The 16,257-nt window shown below is 37.6% G+C and overlaps 1 protein-coding gene across 1 annotated transcript in view; it reads left to right on the plus strand.

The window, feature by feature from the left end:
* RELCH (RAB11 binding and LisH domain, coiled-coil and HEAT repeat containing) overlaps positions 1-13,872 on the plus strand; it is a 69,374-nt gene extending 55,502 nt beyond the window's left edge. Inside the window, exons 27-31 of the mRNA XM_029087294.1 lie at positions 4-91; positions 1,037-1,153; positions 1,778-1,866; positions 6,718-6,788; positions 13,082-13,872. Of these exons, the coding sequence (XP_028943127.1) occupies positions 4-91; positions 1,037-1,153; positions 1,778-1,866; positions 6,718-6,788; positions 13,082-13,202 (486 nt within the window). The 3' untranslated portion in view covers positions 13,203-13,872. The remainder of the gene's footprint in view (positions 1-3; positions 92-1,036; positions 1,154-1,777; positions 1,867-6,717; positions 6,789-13,081) is intronic.
* Positions 13,873-16,257: the final 2,385 nt, after the last annotated feature.

Genomic DNA, 16,257 nt, shown 5'->3' on the forward strand with positions numbered 1-16,257 from the left:
CAGTATCAAGACCAACATTCTCTACATACAGAAATCATAAAAACATTTGGAAGAGTTGGACCTAATGCTGAGCCCAGATTTAGAGATGAATGTAAGTTGCATCAGTGGGAAGATGCAGTCTTCCTCTTCCTGTCTCAAAGCTAACAGTATGCTGGTTATATTGACTTTTTCTGTCTTTACAAAAAGTTTGATGAAACCTCTTGTTTTCAGAGTTTGGTATGTCCCAGTATTTAAGACTTGGCTAAGACAATTTTCACTTTACCTAACGTTGATGTGTTCATGGAACACCAGCACATGGTGATGAATGATTTCAGAGCTGAAGGGAACTGGTCACTTTCTGCAGAGCAAATTTGAAGTTGTCTTTTTTTTAATTACTTGACATGTAAAATGCTGCCTTCTCCCTCCCCCATCCCCCATTGCTTCCCCCCTTGCTGGCATTCAAATTTCAAGTATTCCACACATCTTAAATACAGATGCATCCCAGATTAACCAAACAGCTTTTCTTTCCATGGCCTTTAAATGTAAAGCCACACAGAAAAGCAAAGTCAATTGTTAAACTGTCTTAAAGATAATTGTAAACAGAACATGAGGAGCTATTGTGCTTCCCAACTGCAGGTGTCTAGTTTAGCAGGCTAAATTCATTAGATAGGCTTCCCCTATAGTCAGTGAAGATTTCTCATGGCATGCATATCTCTGTCACTTGCTTATCAGCTGTATTTATAAAATAGAGGCATATTTTAGACAGCTTTAGCTGCAGGAGGGTAGTAATGTTGCTAAATATTTTCTGTAAACTATTTCAAAGATACTCTGAGGTACCTTTTTATTTTAGGTGACCTTACCACAGTTTTATTTCAGGCTTGAGCTGGTCAGTTAAATCTGCAAGGACAGTCCCATCAAAAGCCATTATTTGGAGTTCTTATTCCACACTAATGTGTGATGCTTCAGATGTCTGCAGTTGCCACTTAGCAACTGTTTAATGCTAAGCAAGTCTACAGAAAGCAATTTCAAATACTTATTCCAGTATTTACTTTTACAGTTGTTATTCCACACTTGCACAAGTTAGCCTTGGTCAACAACCAGCAATCTGTGGATTCGAAGAGACTGGATATCGCTACCCACCTGTTTGAAGCCTACAGTGCTCTTTCCTGTTGTTGTATCCTTTTTTTAGGGGAAGTTTAGCTGTTAATTCTCTGGTGGGGGAATAATAGCAGTACATGAGAAATAACTAATTTTGTCTTTGAATGTGTAATCTAAAACATGATCTGTTCAGTGTAAAGAAGAGGTTTTCACAGAAGGTGGATGTGGTGGATTGACCTTGGCTGGGCACCAGGTGCCTGCAAAGCCACTTTATCATTCCCATCCTTGACAGGACAGCAGGGGAGAAAATAACATGGAAAAAAATCTCGTGGATCAAGATAAAGGCAGTTTAATGAAGCAGAAGCCGCACACAAATTAACTCCGTCTCAGCCAGACCCAACAGTGGAACTGATAGATACTTTAAAAAAAAAAAAAAAGCTACAAAAAAAGCCCTTGATCTGAACAGTAGATTAAAAAAAATATGAAAAGAATGGTATGGGTGTATGAAATATATGAAGTTAAATATGCTTAGGATCTTTTTTTATTAGTCATGATGTGCCAAATGCTGTTCTGTTTTCTTGGGTTTTGCTGCTGTAACTTGTCCCTGTGTTCAGCAGAATAACATTATCAGAAGACAGGAAAAAAAATTGTATCATTTCTGAATACAATCCTTATAATACCTTAACAACCTGTTTTTTAGTTATTTCAGAGGATTTAATGGTCAATCACTTTTTACCAGGACTTAAGTGTTTACGAATTGACATGGAACATCTCTCTCCAGAGCATGAGGTGAGCAGCTGTGTTTACTAACCGAGTATGGTGGCAGCAAAAGTTGAAATGTGATGGTATTTAAAACCAAAAGTTAAGGAGAGCTACTCATAAGTGGTATCCAAACATAGCATTGAGGAGTTGTTTGATAAGGAGTAGGTCACATGGTTTAAAAAACAGTAAAATCTTTCAAAATGTATTTCTAAGCCAAGAGCCTCTGCAGAGAAATATTCAACAGTCAGAAATGCATGTACAAACACAGGTCTTTGTAGTCTGAAGAAAAAGGAAATATTTTTACCATCTATTTTTTCATCAAAACAAGGATACACTAAAATCAGTGGCCATAATATACCCAAGGAAATCCAGATGAAAATTGGTGGAGTGCAGGAGAGAAGTGATGGGCAAGGATGAGGAAGGTATAAACCTGAAATACATGCAATGTACTTCATATCTGGAGTACTGTGTCCAGTTCTGGGCTCCCTGGTACAGAAGCATGGACCTACTGGAGAAAGTCCAGCAAAGGGCCAAGAAGATGATGAAGGGACTGGAAGGTCCCTTGTAGGAGAGGCTGAGAAAGCTGGGACTGTTCAGCCTGGAGAAGAGCAGGCTCGGGGGGGTCTTACCAGTGTGTATAAATACCAGGACAGAGGCTGCAAAGAGGACGGAGTTCAGCTCTTCTCAGTGGTGCCCAGTGACAGGACCAGAAGCAATGGGCACAAACTGATTGGACTAGATGATCTTTTGAGGTCCCTTCCAATCCCTAACATTCTGTGATTCTGAAACACAGAAGGTTCTCTCTGAACATTAGGAAACACTTTTTACTGTGAGGGTGACCAAGCACTGGCACAGATTGCTCGCAGAGGTTGTGGAGTCTCCATCCGTGGAGATAATCCAAAGCCATCTGGACACGCTCCTGGACAGCTGGCTCCAGATGGCCCTACTTGAGCAGGGGGTTGGGCAAGATGACCTCCAGAGGTCCCACCTCAACCATTCCGTGATTCTATGAATTCTAAAAAGCAGACTATAATAAGCAGGCAGGACAACATGGGAGCTAACGAGATCTTCTGTGGTAGAATGAGCTTGCAGAACGTTGCAGAAGAGAAGAGTTGGAAGGAGAAGCTGACTTGAAAAATTTGAAAATCTTGGCCGTATGTCTGCACTTTTTTGTAAATACTTGAAGAGGATGAACACTAACAGAGATACTAAGTCAGGAGCTGAAAATGAGAGATGTAGATTAGTTGCATGTGGGGAAAATCTTGACAGTATGAACATTTCAAGCAGTGGAGGAAAAGATTTAGTCAAAATGTACAAAGGAACATCTTTTTGGTTGTTCAAGGTTAATACTGCATTTTCATGGATTACTTTGTACTTGAGAAAAGTAATTACTCTTCCTTATATTTGCAAAAGTGACTTAATTGAGACAACTATATTCTTCTAGGAGTTTGAAGTTCTTATACTTGGTAACAAAGTCCCTTCTTCCACAGTTATATTTTCAGTGTGTGTATATATATATATTTTCAGTGTAATAGCCTATAGTCACATTCTTTTATTTTCTCTATATTATTATATTATTTTATGTAACTTATAATGTGTGGAACTGAAGGTGAATTAATTTGAGGAACTTTCAGACCTAAAAGGAAAGAATCTGACTGCAGAGGGATGAGTCAGAAAGGACAGTAGTGACCTGAGCATCAGTCAAAAGCAACAGAATTGCACTTCCTTACCACAGGCAGCACTGGAGGAGATCTAGTATTGATGATACTCTCTTCAGAGTGAGCTGGGAGATGTATTGTGTTTAGGGAAGTGTAAGAATATATTTGAAAGCTGCAATAGGTAAAAGCTGGATTTAGTTTCATTTTCTTTGTTCTGTTGTATTCCCTAATGGGATAACTGATACAAATACTAGTACTTCATTTTTTAATAGCAGTTAGTGCAATTTCTAAAGTTTAAGGGCATAGTCAGTTCAAAAAATGCCCTGAATTAGAACAAAAGAACTTATTTGATTGAGTTTGAGTCCTGTAGCCAGAGAAAAGGAACTGAGGGCTTACATAGGATTAAAAATAAATAAATAAAGACAGCTCTCAAACCTCTTTTACCACATTCTGCATCACTGTGATTAATTGGCTTCAGCCATGATGCCAAGTCTTTGGTTTTTTTTATCTACAGAGAAACAAAAAATTAACAAGAATTACTCCTGCTCCAGTGAGTTAGAAAACTCACTGCAGCTTTTACTGTAGAAATGAAAATCTGGTGCTTACTCTGCTCCTTGCTACAACAGTATGTTTGTAGGCACCATGATAGAGACCTTTGAGGCCCAGGTAGTTCTGGTGTCTGTCTTTCAAGTCTTCTGTCTTAAAACTGTGGGTTTTTTTCTGAAGTAAATATGATTTACTATTTCAAATAGTTAGAGACTAGAGTAAACAGAATTAACCCTTTTCTCATTATTTTGGTCACTGTGGTGTTATTCCTGATTCAAATGGCATACAGTTACAAACCACATTTTTTCATTCACAGAGCCTTAGCTCTTGCAGCTCTGACATCAGTACAGAGTTTATACTCATCTTGGAAATGTGACATTTGTGAAACTGGCTTGTGATCCCGTCAGGCAGTGTTTACCACTTATCCCTCATATTTGCTTTCCTTTCATTCATATAAACAAAAGTGCAAGCTGGGTATTTAAACCAGACCTTCTCCTCTTTAAAATAAATGTTCAACCTTGTGCAGGTATTTCAAATACTTTGCCAGCATCTCTAATTCTGTGTCAAGTCCCTTCTTCCTCCTTCTCCACTTGCCTTCTGTTTCTTTTCAAAATAATTGGATTTTGAATTGCACAATAGTGAGATATAATTAGTACTTTAGAAAAATATTTAGTCCATCTGCAGTATTGTTTATAATACTTAAGCACATGTTATGTCTCCTAAATGTCTCTAAATATTAGTTATATCTCTAAAATATCTCTCCTAAAGGAGTCTAAATTTCATAGTCAGTCCTATGACCAAAAAGAGAGAACCCAAGGGAACAGGTGTGAGCAGTATGTGCAATATCATAAGGTAAAATTGCCATATGATATTATATTTATACCTTTCCTCTGTTTCCCCCTGAATTTTTAAGACAAATTAATTTGGGGAAGAATTGTTCCACTTCACCCAAGAATTATGCAACTTCTGGAAGGAGCTGTGCAATGGACAAGGGCTCCGTCCCAGTACTCAAATGATTCTGGGTTCTTACTGAATTATTCTCCCTCTTGATCAAGACCTTATACTGTTTATGTTTGGAACATCTAGATTCAGATAGAAGTACAAAAATATAGAGGTGCTCCAATGCATGGGTAGAAATGCAAAATAACAAAAATTATGGCCACTGCTCCTAGAAATTTGTGTTTTTCTTTTGATACAGAAAGAAAAGCTTGCATTTTCACTGGAATTCTGAATGCATTTCTCTTGTACCTCATACTCTTGGGTACAAGTACTTGTGTAATATTTTATGCAATGAAGGACAGCAAATTTAGCAGTAAGAGTTGTAGTCCTGCTAGACTCATACACAGGCGTGAATGCTGCTTTCTGAAACGTTCAAGGGTATCTAACACTTGCTACCCAGTTTCAAATGTTGAAGTAACACTTCTGGAGAAATAGAGTGAACAGTGGCACAGATCTGCAGACCGGGGCCGCATCTTATCAGTGAAATAAGTGGTTTCAAATTATATTTTGTCCTGCAGCTGTCTAATAGGGATTTGACAGAAAACAGCTTTTTTATGTATATAAACACATTTAAAAATAGTTATCATTTGGTAGTAACCATTACTGACTGATCTGTATTTTAGAGACTGAAATTAGGTTTCTTTCCTTTATTGTCTATATTCAGGTTTTGGTAAGACACTACTAATTTGAGTTGTTTGTAGCTTTCAGATTTTAAGTTTAATGTCTCAAAGAAAGTGCTTAGCTTTCTCCTGAACTGTGAGCAGAGAAAGTTTCTATTTGTCCAGTGGATGTGTGTGTGTGTGTGTGTGTGTGTATATATATGTATGTATACACACATATACGTTTATAGTTTCGCACTTTGCATTGCAACTGTTTTGCCTAAGCATTTCAAATGCTTTTGTCTTCATGTGTTAAAACAATACTGTTGTGGGCAGGGCAGGGAGTTACTTACCTTCCCAATGAATTGTATTATTTCTTTCAAAGCTTGCTACTGGGAAACATTCCTACATTTTTGGTATGCTGGAGAACTGTAAAAAGTCAGTGTGGGCGTGTTTTTCAACTTAAATATTCTGCAGAAACCTTTAATGCTGCAATTGCTTAAGTAAAGGAAAAAACCTTGGTTCATAGAAACCCTGGAAGATACCAGTGAAATGATACCACGTGTGCTTTAGCACTTCCTTTCCATTAAGATGTTGTCTCAGAATGCCATCACCTTTTTTCTTTTTTTTCCTTGCTTTTTCTTTCCTGCATAATGTTGAAAAAGATATGATAGAGAAGATATGTTGATAAAGGAAAATAGAGGGAAGATGAATGTATGTCAAAGTTAATTGCTAATAAATAAGAGTATTGTTTGAAAAAAGAAAGATAAGGAGGTGTGTCACAGAAGTGAGTTTGCTTTAGCTCTGTTTTAAAAAGCCAGGGGAAGCAGGAGGGAGTCTTGAACTCCTGTAACTATTTAAAAAACATATTCTTTCTTAAAGTATTTTGAATGGTTTTGTTGTTTCTAGCCACAAGGCGTTATCAGACAGCTGGAATTTAAATGCACTTGAAAAACAACAGAGAAACTTTTTAAACAGTTCTGTTAATGTCAGAATTGGATGTGAGGTAGATTTCTTACAAAGTGTTAATGCAAAAGAAAAAAATGTCATGTCTGTCTCTTCCTTATGTGTCTCAGGTTATTTTAAGCTCCATGATAAAAGAGTGTGAACAGAAAGTGGAAAACAAGACCGTCCAAGAACCGCAGGGGTAAGAGGTCCACTTCTCTTTTCTCTGTGCCTCCAGATTAACGTTCTGCAGAGTCTATTCCGTAATGGTATCCAGGGCTTGTCACCAGAAATCCTGCACTGACATACTCTGTATTTGAAAGCAGATTTTAGGAACTTTATCTTTAATTCAGTTTGTGGTTGTTTCTGTCTCCAGTGTAAAACACAGGACAGCACATTTTTATTTGTATCATGGCAATGACATTCTTGTTTTCCCATGTTACAGAGAAGGCAGAGAGTGCTTGGCCTAAGTGCCTGTGGCACGCACTTTGCAACCCTCTCTCATGGGGGTGGTCTGCAGGCTGAAGGAATTGTTCTGGTCATGGTAATGACCTGCTCCAGGCTGTTGTCTTTGCTTGTATGTGACTAATGTGCACAAGAACAGTTTCTCCAGTGTGTAAACTGACTTACCTGTGTGAATATGCTGTTTAGTAAACATGTTGGCTTTGGGAAATTGCCATCCATGTTGCTCTTCAGTAAAACACCCATTCTACAAATGCACAGTAAACTCAGCTCTCCAGTGAGGCGTCGGACACATGGTGTATATGCATCAGTTCACCTCAGGTGGTAGAGGTGATGTCATATGTGTGTATCTCTCTCTTGAGAACAAAATCAATTAACCGACCCACAAATCTGGAAAGCTCGGATGAGATGTGTCTTTTCTTTTGCCTGCTTGTTGCCTGGAATGGCATGCCAGCAGGGAACTTCTCATGGGTTATTATATAACTTGATAAATCCATAGCAGTGTTGCCAGGAACAGTTTGAGGAAAAAAAACAAACAGTAGGTATCTGAAAAAGAGAATCTGTCCTCAGTCCTTTGCATGGGTATCAAGACAACTACTGAAACTTGTTTATGTCATGCTTCCATATCTGGAACAAACTGATAGAATTTGCTTGTTTAAAGAGCTCAAGCAAAATCCTGGAAGCAACCAGTAATTTGAGAACAACTGAAATAGGAAAGGTGTACGAGAATTGAACAGAAGAGGCATGGTGTGGAAAAATAATTGGTCTCTCATGCACCAAATAAAATATCTCGGGGTTTACTAATAGTAATTAGACTGTTTACTGGTGTAGTTGATAATGAATGGAGTGTATTAAAAACTGAATCCATTTGAGACATGAGCATCAGGTCAGCTCTTAAAGGTGTATTAGAAATTAACTTAAGACTCAAAATTTCCAGGTTCTACAACAAATCACAACCTGTAGTGAATCTGTTCTAGTAAGAGAGTTGGTTCTGTCTAGTGGTATAGAAGTCCTGTCTAAGGAAGAAGAAATAGAAAGCCTTTAAGGTCTGAAGAATGCACTGTTGGTCATCTTTCCTCGTTCCTGTTCATGTGGCAATATTATGAAGTAGGGGCTGTACTAACTGAATGTATTCTAGTTGAGTGGCTATTTCCACGATGAAATAGGTATTTCTTTGACATATTAGTTATTCACAGAATAAGAACAGGTTTATTTGACTTAATTGCTCCAGAGGCATATTCCTTGCTTGCAACATAAATAGCCAGTCAGTCAAAAACCAAAAAATGCATTCATTTATGCTGCTGGTTTTTTCCCAAGGTTTCACCATGTTGCTTCCTCAAGCTTTGTACTTTTGCCCTTATCCTTTCTGCCTTCTTTTAAGTGGATCTTTCTGGCATGCGTACCTGTGTGTCCTCCCAGTAGCCATACTCTGAATGCCCATCCCCTTCCTGGATTCTTCAGATTCTTCAGCAGCTGTGTGTTTGCTTTTTTATTTTTAAAGAATGATGAATGCTTAGCTTGCCTTCAGCTATATTAAAGGCTGACACTTAAGCCAGCTATTTCCTCAGAAAACAACCTATCAATAAGGATTCTTGGCAAGACAGAAACTTGCTAGTTGCCCCATTAGACCCATTCTACTTTTTGCAAGTAAGCATTAGTTTTATCAAGGTCTTCCCTGTACTCTGTACCTTCAGAGGTACAGACCTCTGTACGTCAGAGATACCCAGTAGGTAATTGTGATAAGGCAGAATTAACAGCCAGCCTCTTTGCAGATCTGTTGCTAAGCGATTGCTGTAGACTCTCACTGACCACCCTGTACAAAGACATCCCTCCACATAAGCAATGACTTAATAATTTGACTAACAAGTTGATTCATTAGAATCAGTTGCATACATGGGCATCTATTACTTTGCAAATATTTCCCCTCCCTGGGTTTTATAGATTTTTTTTTTTTGTTTCCTCATCTACAGACTAACCGATATTCTTTTTTCATTTTCATTCTTTGTGCAATAAAAAAGCCACCACCTCAGACTTTGACTAAGTAAAGAAAAAAATAAAAGCAGTGTGTGTATCTACATAGGTAAGACTTTTGTGTCTGATAAACATTTTTTTGAAGCTCACTTCTTGAGCAAATTCTTGCCAGCCTTTTAGGAGAGATCATGAGGAAATACGAAATTGATTCCTTCTCAGGCAAATGTATTCTGAAAGAATTTCTCTTTTCTCCCAGAATGCAGCAAATGTACACAGTATCAAAATGGTCTCTTTAAAAAATGCCATTAACCTTAGCCTGAGGGGTTTTTATTATCTTACCTGTATTAACTGAACTGTGAAACCTATGAAACAAAATTCCTGGGCTGAGCTCTTCCTGATTCTCAGGTGGTGCTCTTCAGTTGGACAGGATTTTTAATTGTTTTTTTTTTTCTTTTTAAATGTGTGTTTTTGCCCCTCTCAAATGTTCTAACCTATTTAGTCCAGCAGAGCTCTTCTCTGCATGGCTAGAGTTTGAGTGATCAACTTTTATTTCATGTGGGGTTTAGATTTACTTTGCTTTAGCTTATATCAGTGCAGACACATTAACCTAAATGTAAGAGGTCTGTATTACTTAAAATCCCTCTTATGAGAATATTTTGAATCACAGTTAGTCCTATTAAGCCATCACAGAGGCAGATAAATGCAAATATGATACAACATCAAGTGTATTTTCTTTTTAGGACGCAGCTGCTGAAAACTGTAAGATTTGAAAAGGATAACTCTTTGCAATGTGTTGCTTCATTCTTTAATTAGCCTTCCCTTTTCTTATTCAAAAATCAGGCTATGGTTGCAATCTTTTACTCTACAAATTTAGCACGAAAAATTTTACCACTGAAGAAATGACCTTTTCATATATGCAAATATCTCCTTTTTCTTTCTAAGCCCTTGCCAATTTCAGTTCCTAATTTCAGTGTTAAACATACATTTGACAAAGGATTGAAACGCAACTAGGAGATAAATTACTGATTGTTGTTAACAACACGAGAATGCATGCACAAAAATAAAACTGGATGCAAAAGCAATCATAAGGTGTTGTTGGTTATCTTGTCTTTGCCCCTTTCTGTTAGAAAATGTTGGTCAAATAATAGGGGGTCACAGAAATAGATTTTTTTAGGAAAAGATTAAACTTTGTCCTTTTTAAAATTGGATAGCCATTTTTGGTAAACATTTTCTTTAGCAATTAATGAAGTATTTCGATCTTGGGTAACAACTGATGTTACAAAATGATTTTTATAAAATGTCCAACATGAATGTTTGTTTTGTCCTAAAGCTTCCCCATAAAACAGGCAGAACTCTGTGTAGCATGTAATTCATCTAACACTGGTCAAAAATTTGAAGTTTATATGTTATCATTGGTTTTGGGTTTGTTCATTGGCTTTTTTTTGTTTGGTTGGTTGTTTTTTTAATAATGAGTAAATGCAAGGATTTTTCTATAGGACTACTTGCTTCAAACAAGATATTGCCTTGTTGGTTTCTGTGATTATTTTTTAAAGACTTGATACTCAAATTATTTGATTTCATACTGCTTTTATTATTATTTTTAAATGTTCAATTTGTACAGTAATAGAAATACTTTTGGGGCATATTTAAACTTTTAAGTACATCGAGTGTTGTGGATTATCTTTCTATGTACAGTAACATAATTTTAGCAGTAACTTACCTGCTAAGTTTTATCAACTGAAAATATGCAATTCACTAGTTGACTGTAGATGTTTAATCAAGCCAAAGATGTCTGGCTATGTGATTGTGCTTGAAAGAAATATTTCACTTTAAAAGCTTTTATAAATAATTTAAAAACACCTATATATCTTCATCACTGGCTGCTAAATAGAATAAAAATATTATTTTTTAAATGTCCGTTTTAATCAGATCTTGTCTAGAAAGGGATATAACCTGAGAACAATTTTCAAAATTTTAAACTTTACTAAAAATTCAGACATCATACTTTCAATAAAATGATGCTTAAACCCTAAATATTAGATAATGAGGAACTTTGCAGAGCTTTCAGAAAATACCAACTAATTTAAAATTAGATTATTTGAATGACCTGTTCCATTAATAGGAAATGTACTGAAAAAAGAGTATGGTTGGTGATACTCTCAGGTGTGCTGTGTGAGGCATACCTAAGGCCCCTTCAAGGATCTCAGTCCATTAGGCACTGTGGAAATGCAGAAGACAGGGAGTCACTTCAGCTTAAGAAGTAAAGGGATGGATGGGTGATGATACATTTGAGGGGATATAGTTATGATACAATTAAGCTCTCTGTAAATCCACAGTACAGCTTTAGTGAGAAGCTCCCCTATTGTTTTTTCAAGTACTCTGTTTGAAAAGAACCAGAATTCATTACTGCTAACCACCTTTTTTGTGGTTAACTTCATCTTGACCCGCCTTGATGCTTAAGTGTCTGATAGAGCTCTTTATAACCTTGCAGACTGAAAAGTCAGTTCCTGGAAGCTGGCCTGTGTCAGTTAGACAAATCTTGTGATCTTAGGTATAATTTTGAAATGCAGATTCCATGCTGAGCTCGCAAGGGTGAATTTAACAGGTAATATTTTATAAAAGTAGCCCTGTCTAATGTTGAAAAATGTTTGCCATTTTAACTGCAAATATAGGAAGTATGGAATATTTCTTAATATTCCTGCTATGATACATTTACCTTGTTGCACTCTGTCTTGAGACAGATTTCTCCTACTGTGCTTAACAGTTGCATATATCTGAAGTTGAGCTCACTGATATGTTGTAATTAAAAATAAATCAGTTAATTTTGCAGCATTAGGATAATTTCTTAACAAGCTGTTCAAAGTTGTACCATCTTGTAGGTTCAGCATTGATTGGGTTGCTCCTTCTAGTCTAGTTTGTGGGAAGGTTGTGGCTTCTCCATTTTTCTCTCTAGTCTGTATGAAGTAGGAACACTCAAGCAAAGGTAGCAGGAGTCACATTCAGAACACTCGGGAGAAAGCTCTTCACCCAGTGAGGGGTTGGCCTAGTAGGACTCAGTGCCCCGGAATGGGCTTTACAATAAATTTACCAGGGGATCGAGGGAACACTGAATAAGTAGTATAAAATAAAAATCAATTGGGAGTTACTATATTGACAGTCCACACCAAAAGACTCTGCTCGGGTGGAAATATTTGCAAAACAGGAAAGTTGGAAATTAAGGAGAGAGGTCACCATTTTGTACTTAGCTTGTTTTTACTCTTCCCTACATGTCTGCTAGTGGTCACTGTTGGAGGCAGGATACTTGGGCTAGATAGATCCTTGGTCTGAACCAGTACTTGGTTCAACTGAACCAATTGTTCTTATATTAAATAAAGAAGGATTAACATTTCCAATGAGAAGGTGAAGCTGATCTGTCACATCATTGGTATTTGTCACTAGAGCAATTGCCAAATAGCTAACAAGTGCTAACGTGGTAACTTCTAAAGGTAGTAAAATCTAGAGCACACAAAAATAGTTTACAGATTTTCACCAGGACTGTGAGGGCATGATAAAGAGTGTGTATTTGGTCTTGGTGGTGATGCTTTTTCAATTCTTCTTGATGGACTGATCTTTTGCGATCTTGAAACCTCATTAATGTTTATAAATATGTGAAGGGCGAATGTCTGGAGAATGGAGCCAGGCTCTTCTCAGTGATGCCCAATGGTAGGACAAGGGGCAATGGGTGTGAGCTGGAACACAGGAGGTTCCGCTTAAACTTCAGAAGGAACCTCTTTACAGTGAGGGTGACGAAGCACTGGAACAGGCTGCCCAGGGAGGTTGTGGAGTCTCCTTCTCTGGAGACATTCAAGACCCATCTGGACACCTTCCTGTGTGATCTCATTTAGGTTCCTTCTCTGGCAGGGGGATTGGACTAGATGATCTTTCAAGGTCCCTTCCAATCCCCAACATTCTGTGATTCTGTGAAACCTCTAAAATGCAAAGACAATTCAGTTGCTTATTAAAATAACAGCACAGTGTTCTCTTTTCTTTGTAGCCTTATGTCACTGTTTTTTCCTTTCCTAGCTCAATGTCGATTGCAGCGAGCCTTGTGAGCGAAGATACAAAGACCAAGTTTTTGAACAAAATGGGCCAGCTGACTACATCGGGTGCAATGTTGGCTAATGTGTTTCAGAGGAAGAAGTGAGATGGGAAAAGGAACTCTCAGCTAACACTAAGATGGACCTCACAGAGACTGGTTCCTGTACTTGAAGTACTTGCCTTTTAATTTCTTCTGTCTTATGTTCTTGTAGTATACTTTTATTCTAACCTCCAAAGATATTTGCACTGCTCTTGAATATCGCTGTGTATCTGTTAATTTTGGGTTAACTGTGGTTGATATAAAACTGAGATCATAGTCTGTACCAAGTCCCTGTTCTGTGTTCTTGTCTTTCCAGCATAATTTTTTTTATATAGTGGAAGGGTTTGGTTTTTTTTTTTATTTTCTGACAGGATATCAGCAAATATCTGTATTATACATGGAGCTATTATGACGGTACTTAAAATAATGTAAATTTGAAGTCATTGTCATGAAGTAATAAAAGTGGAGATTACTTATGTATTTAAATTATGAAAGAGTAATGCAGATTTTTTTATTATGTTTCTAAAAAGAAGAGGAAGAGCCACCAGCATTTGTCTGTGCTTCTAGGGTTGTTTTTGTAGGTGTTGTGCATCTTGAATCCAGAGGAACTGCAGTATCTAATGTATGAGACTGCTTGCACTGCATCAGTCTGCAGGGAATGCTTATGTTTCAGATGCTTTATGCTGGCATTGTAAATGCTGTACAAAGTCCTTCAGATAAAATTCTCGCATCTGTTGTGGTTTTTGGAGGGATATTTTCTTTTGTTGGGGTTTTTGTTTCGTTTTAAAGCACTTTAACAACCAGTCTACACATCCAGAGGCACAACCACTAATTAAAGGAAAAACATGATAAATTGGTAAATGTTAATAAATGTATAAGCTACTACACCGGGGTCCCAGTACAGATCTGCAGGCAGAGGAAACTTACGCGGGATAAAGAGTGCTTTCATCTTGCACTTAGTGTGCAGTTCTGTGTACTGTGAAAGCTAAAATTAAGATACTTTGTTTAGGTTGAATCTCAGTTCAGCTTTGATTTCAGAGTATTTGAAAGTATTTTAAGAGAGTTTGACATGCAGTTTGTTTAAAATGTTAAGTAGACTGCACGCATACTTTATAAAAATGACATTACAAGGAGCATCTTCAACAACTGTGAAATATTTTTGTTAGCAAGGAAGCATTAACAACTAAATCCTTTTATTCTTATGCAGCACTTTTTTTGTCCTTTTTTATGTCAATAGAAGCTTCTGAAAGTAAACTTGAGTGCGTGCATGAGCTGGTACGAGGTAGCAAAATGGAAAAGCTCAGGCATTCTCTGACATGGTACCAGTCAGTTGGAAGTATCAACGTCTTTGAGGAGAGGGGAAGCAAAAGGAGTGAGGGAAGAAAGTATTCACTTCTGAAACAGAATATGGATGGAGCAGCACTTCAGGTGTTGCCCTTAGATGGAAATAAAGGAGGTAATTTGAGGCTTTTAACTGCTTCATGTCTGTGCCTGTTGGCCCCGCGTCTACAGTTGCCTGCCACGTTTGTGTTGTCCAGGGCCTGCTGCACGCCGGCACACTGTCGGTCCCTCGACACTGCACTGATGAAACATTCTTCTTGAGATTACAAACAGCTCCATGCCTTCGTGTTGCTTGTTACCATGAAAGTATGCTTTTAGCAGACTGACTGTGAAATGGAGACATTCCTGAGGAATGGGAAGTGGTGACGTTCCTCTCTATTGTTCTGTTGTCAATAAAAAGTTTTGTACACCTGCCTTGTCTTGTTACTTGTAGTCTTCTCCAGAAAAGAAGCTGCTACAGGAGAGAGGTCTAATGCGCAGAAATTCTTTAGCCTGAGCTTTTTTTTTTTTTTTTACATAGCAAATGGTAGACTGAACTTGCTAAATTTCCTATCTCAGTGTGCCTGTTCCCATCTCAATGGCTTTATTGCCATTTTCATGCAGGGTCTTCTCCTCTCCTGTGCCTCACTCTTTAATTTATTTTTTTTTTCCTGTATCTGTTCCAGTAGTTGCAGTGCCAGCGATGGCTCTGTAGTCATGAGACCAAAATGACTTCTTTATGGTTAAACTCCTACTTCCCAGAGCAGGGCAGCTCCCTGTGAGAGTGGCTCATAGTCCACACTGAACTTCAGCCAGTGTCTGGAAACCTGCTAATCAGCACAAGCCAAAAAGCTGTGACAGAAATTTAACTGTGGACGACTGTAGAATAACACTCTTGTTTGTTAGTATAAATGTAGCACCTTTGCCCCCTGGGTCTGGTCTCTCCAGCCCCTTGCAAAGTTTAGCTTTTGCTAGTCAGCATTTTACATCATACTGGCTGATCCAAGGAGGAATTTGAGTGAGAATCCCAGGAATACCAGCTACTCTGGTAACCACTAAGGTTAAAAAAAAAAAAATCTGTGTAGGCAACAAACCTGATGTATGTTGCCTTCAGGAATTTTGTCTCCTAAATTTCAGGTTTCTGTTAGCATATGTTGGTTGCAAGAGGTTTTTCAAATGTTTATTAGTTTATCAAATGTTAACAGATTTTCAAGAAGATGGCAAGAAGTTGTTCTATGTGGTTGTTTTGTTTTGTTGGGTTTTGGTTTTTTTTCTTCTTCATCCTAGCTATGGCATTGTAGTGTTCAGGAGTGGGAAAGAAAATAGAGAAATCGTTAAAGAAAAGAATTACCAAAATATTTTAAATTAACTTTTCCCCTCCTGTTGTTTTACAAAACAAGTTAAGTAAACCTTTTGGGAGAAAATGCTTCATTAAAAGGAGACAGTTGGATATCCAGCATGGAAAGCAATTAATCCCCAAAGGATTATCTTCAATTGCTTATGATATTAAAAAAAAGAAAAAAAAACAACTTGGCTTTATTAGCTCTGCCTGAACTTCTACAATTCGTTGGCTTTAAACAGGGAGGATGTTGAAGGTCTCGTGAAATTTCAGGATCTTAGTATCTTTCTTGAAGGGCTTGGCTCTTGTGCTTTTAAGCAACGATGATCAGTGGGCTGAAGGTACGTGGCTGCCTGAATGAGCGTTCATGATGTAAATATACTTTCTGTAGATTAAACATAAGGCTGACTGATATGCATATATTTTGTTCTGAAAGGGATTGTTTTCTAAAACTGTAGATGA

This window comes from Antrostomus carolinensis, unplaced genomic scaffold (assembly GCF_000700745.2).
Source record: "Antrostomus carolinensis isolate BGI_N321 unplaced genomic scaffold, ASM70074v2 scaffold10631, whole genome shotgun sequence".
Lineage (NCBI taxonomy): Eukaryota > Metazoa > Chordata > Aves > Caprimulgiformes > Caprimulgidae > Antrostomus > Antrostomus carolinensis.